Source organism: Cibotium barometz, chromosome 26, assembly GCF_041138505.1.
Source record: "Cibotium barometz isolate CiBa-2024 chromosome 26, ASM4113850v1, whole genome shotgun sequence".
In the NCBI taxonomy this organism is placed as follows: Eukaryota; Viridiplantae; Streptophyta; class Polypodiopsida; order Cyatheales; family Cibotiaceae; genus Cibotium; species Cibotium barometz.
This window is the reverse complement of record NC_141071.1, coordinates 52,049,142-52,052,255: the sequence shown is the minus strand read 5'-3', so window position 1 is coordinate 52,052,255 and position 3,114 is coordinate 52,049,142. Positions and strand designations below refer to the sequence as shown.

The following is a 3,114-nucleotide window of genomic DNA, read 5'->3' as shown; positions in this document are numbered from 1 at the left end:
CGGCCAGTCTCTTCGAACTAGCAATCCGTGCCAACGAGGGAGGTGGTCGTGTCTGTGAAGAAGTGCGTACGGATACAGTGCACCAGACCTCTGTAAAAGATGGATCATGCTCACATAAACCACGTAGTGACTCCAAGAAATCATTCTTGAAGACTGTGAAACTAAGTTCATTAATCTGTGGCATGCGACTAAGTGCATCTGCCACCATGTTATGCTTACCTTTCTGGTAACGTATCTGAAGGTCAAACTCCTGTAGAATCTCTGCCCACCACCGAGCTTTTCTACCTTTCAGTTCACTTTGACTTGAAAGCCATTTCAGACTTTCATGGTCCGTCGTCCGGACCTCAAAAGTAGCACCATATAAATAGTGTCTCCACTTTTTCAGTGCATGAACTATCGCTAGTAACTCTCGCTCGTAACCCAAGTAGTTACGCTACGCATGATCTAACTTTGAGATGAATTGGGGGAAAGGGAGCAGGCCCTTATATATTCCCCCAGGATGTTGGTCGGCGGGCAGCTGTAGCAGGCCGACAGCATGGCAACAGCATAAAATGCTACAAAAAATGCCTAAAAATACCAAAAATGGTAGAAAAAATGCTGAATAATCTTTGCTAAGACATGCCGCATGAAGAAAAGGTGATGTAGACCCTATGTGGAGATGATATAATCCAACATCATGGACGCCTCCATATTGTGTAGTATAATGGGCCGCGTATAAAGTAACGTGAATAGTTTTGGATATCGATTGTGGCGGTCAATGTTCCAAGTGAGATGATCGAGCACAAGCGCTCTAGACGGATGAAGTTCCAAAGGCTTTAAGCATTCCCAAGCGCAAAGGGGTTCTTACTATATATGTATACCCAAGCGATTCTTTCTTTCTACGTCGCCTCAAGATTTTGAAGGATTGCCTAGAGCTACTTCTGCGAAAGTTGGCAAGTCTCTCTTCAATGTCGCTTTATCGTTCATTGCCTGTTATTTTTTTTAAAGGTTATAACTATTTGTTCATAACATTTGTTTGAGAATCTCAAGGCTAAACGCTTCCTTGATTGTATAGGCTTTTGAAGCACGATAAGTTTGATAAGTACTATTATATAAGGTGATGAGGAGATCAACTTGCCAACTTATGTGAGCACCGTGAGAGCCATGCACGAGGGTGATCAATAGAAGTGGTCTTTTAGGAGTGAGCGTGAAAGCTGCGTTTAACTAGCAAGCTGTGGTGAAGACTGACGGTGGAATGTATTGAACGTAGTGCATGCAGGGTGTCGTGCTTTATTCTTATAGGGTGTTGTGGTGGTCGTTGATCATGTTGTGGTGGACGTCAATGCAGGGTGGTTGCGAGAATGAAGGTGGCAGCCATGCAGAAGGTGGTGGCAGCCCTGCAGAAGGTGGTCGCGCTGTACATTGTGTGCAGTCACGTGGGTTGTGCTGGACAGTTGGTGAGGGATGTGCCTCTACCGGACAACGTAGCAGCAATAGTAGTGCAGGCACTACACCAGGCGGGCGGCTACTCGACGGCGGCACTTCTGATACCCTATCTGAAGCCCGTGATGCTGCGGCGCACGACGCTCTTCGTACCTAGCGACGCCGCCATCGCCGCCGCCAACCACATCAATCTCCTCCTCTTTTCCGGTGATCAGCTGCGCTCGCTGGCGAAGTACCATATGCTTAAGAGCAACCTCTCCTTCTCGGACCTCCTCAAGCTGCCCGAAGGCACCCTCCTGCCCACCCTTCTAGGCGGTGGCTACCGCCTTGAGATTTTGCACAGCTTTCCGCACGACTACATGATCAATAACGCGCACATCAAGCGCAAGGACCTCTGCCCCCGCTCCATCTCATCCTTCGTCACCTGCCAGGGCATTGATCAACTCCTCACAGGCGTCGACCTCAACTTCACAGATAATACCCCAGCTAGTCCTGGTAGCCCCCGCCCTCCACCTCCTCCGAATAACCCCATATTGGCTCCGTCGCCCTCCATGGCGCCTTCCACGGAAGCCGGCCCTCCCACCAACCAAACCTTGCCGCCCACTCCGACAGTCACTACGGCAGCTCCTGTCCCACCCACCTCAAGAGCTCCTCCGGCTCTCCAACTCACGAAGGCTGCCCTCGTTGCAGTTGTCGCAACACTCGCAGCGTTATAAGTGGTTGAGTTTCTTGGGTAGCTAGCTTTTCTTTTCTCGCATCATCACAAACCCACATTTAAATAATGCATAACTTTTTGTTATTATTAGTGCCTTGAGTTTAAACGCCTTCTTGAAACGATACAAGACAAACGTTTACATTCATCTCTTTTTTCTTAGAAACTCTTATCACTTGGAGAGGCTTTAAAATTTAGTAATTATAGGAGACTCTGTAAAATGCCATTCTAGTTTTTAGACATGCTTGCCTTAGTTGAGTTTCACACATTTACTACCATCACTCTATTCCTCATAATGGGAGATGCACATAGATGAACTAGCCAATGCCCAAATATTGCAATATAAGGGCAGAGTATCAGCATTAATATGTAAATGAACTCGCTTCTTTAACACTAGTTTGATAATAGGATAGAAAAGAGTTCGTGGATATTTTATGTCCTCTTTACTAGTGACCAACTTTATGGAATTATTTAGAACACATGGATAGTGAAAATCAAAGGTTTCCTTTTCATATCATCAAGTACATCGTGAAGGGAAAATGGAATTTTTTGGGATCACATTGGTTACCTCTAAGCTTTTCAATTTCATAAGAATTCATAGGCCAAATTACAGTCCTAATGCAGAGTTGTTTGGCCTATATTTGGATCCAAGGCTTTAGTTAGTCAATTTCTCATTGCTTTTCAAAGTTTTTGCATGTGAATTGCTTCACAAACATATATATGGTGTAATACAATCCATCTTAGGCTTAAAAATCAATTAGAACTCAAAAATTGAGGTCGTAATGAAAATTCTAAGGTATTTAGCTATCTTGAAAAAAAAACAACTTTGAGAAATTTTATAACTAATCAAATAATCATAAACTAGGACCAAATCTTGCACACATGTTCTATACAGTGTTATGCTTTGTTGGTGCATTTTGTGAGACCCAATCACATATACACCTATCCTTTTAGGCACTTTATTTTAAACGAAACTTTAT

The 3,114-nt window shown here is 44.3% G+C and overlaps 1 protein-coding gene across 1 annotated transcript; it reads left to right on the top strand.

Moving 5' to 3' along the window:
- Positions 1–1,053: 1,053 nt before the first annotated feature.
- Positions 1,054–2,201, top strand: LOC147624071 (uncharacterized). The gene is made up of 2 exons (XM_086820943.1): positions 1,054–1,125; positions 1,328–2,201. Exons 1-2 carry the CDS (start codon positions 1,100–1,102, stop codon positions 2,136–2,138), a joined length of 837 nt encoding a protein of 278 aa, XP_086677069.1. The 5' UTR covers positions 1,054–1,099; the 3' UTR covers positions 2,139–2,201.
- Positions 2,202–3,114: the final 913 nt, after the last annotated feature.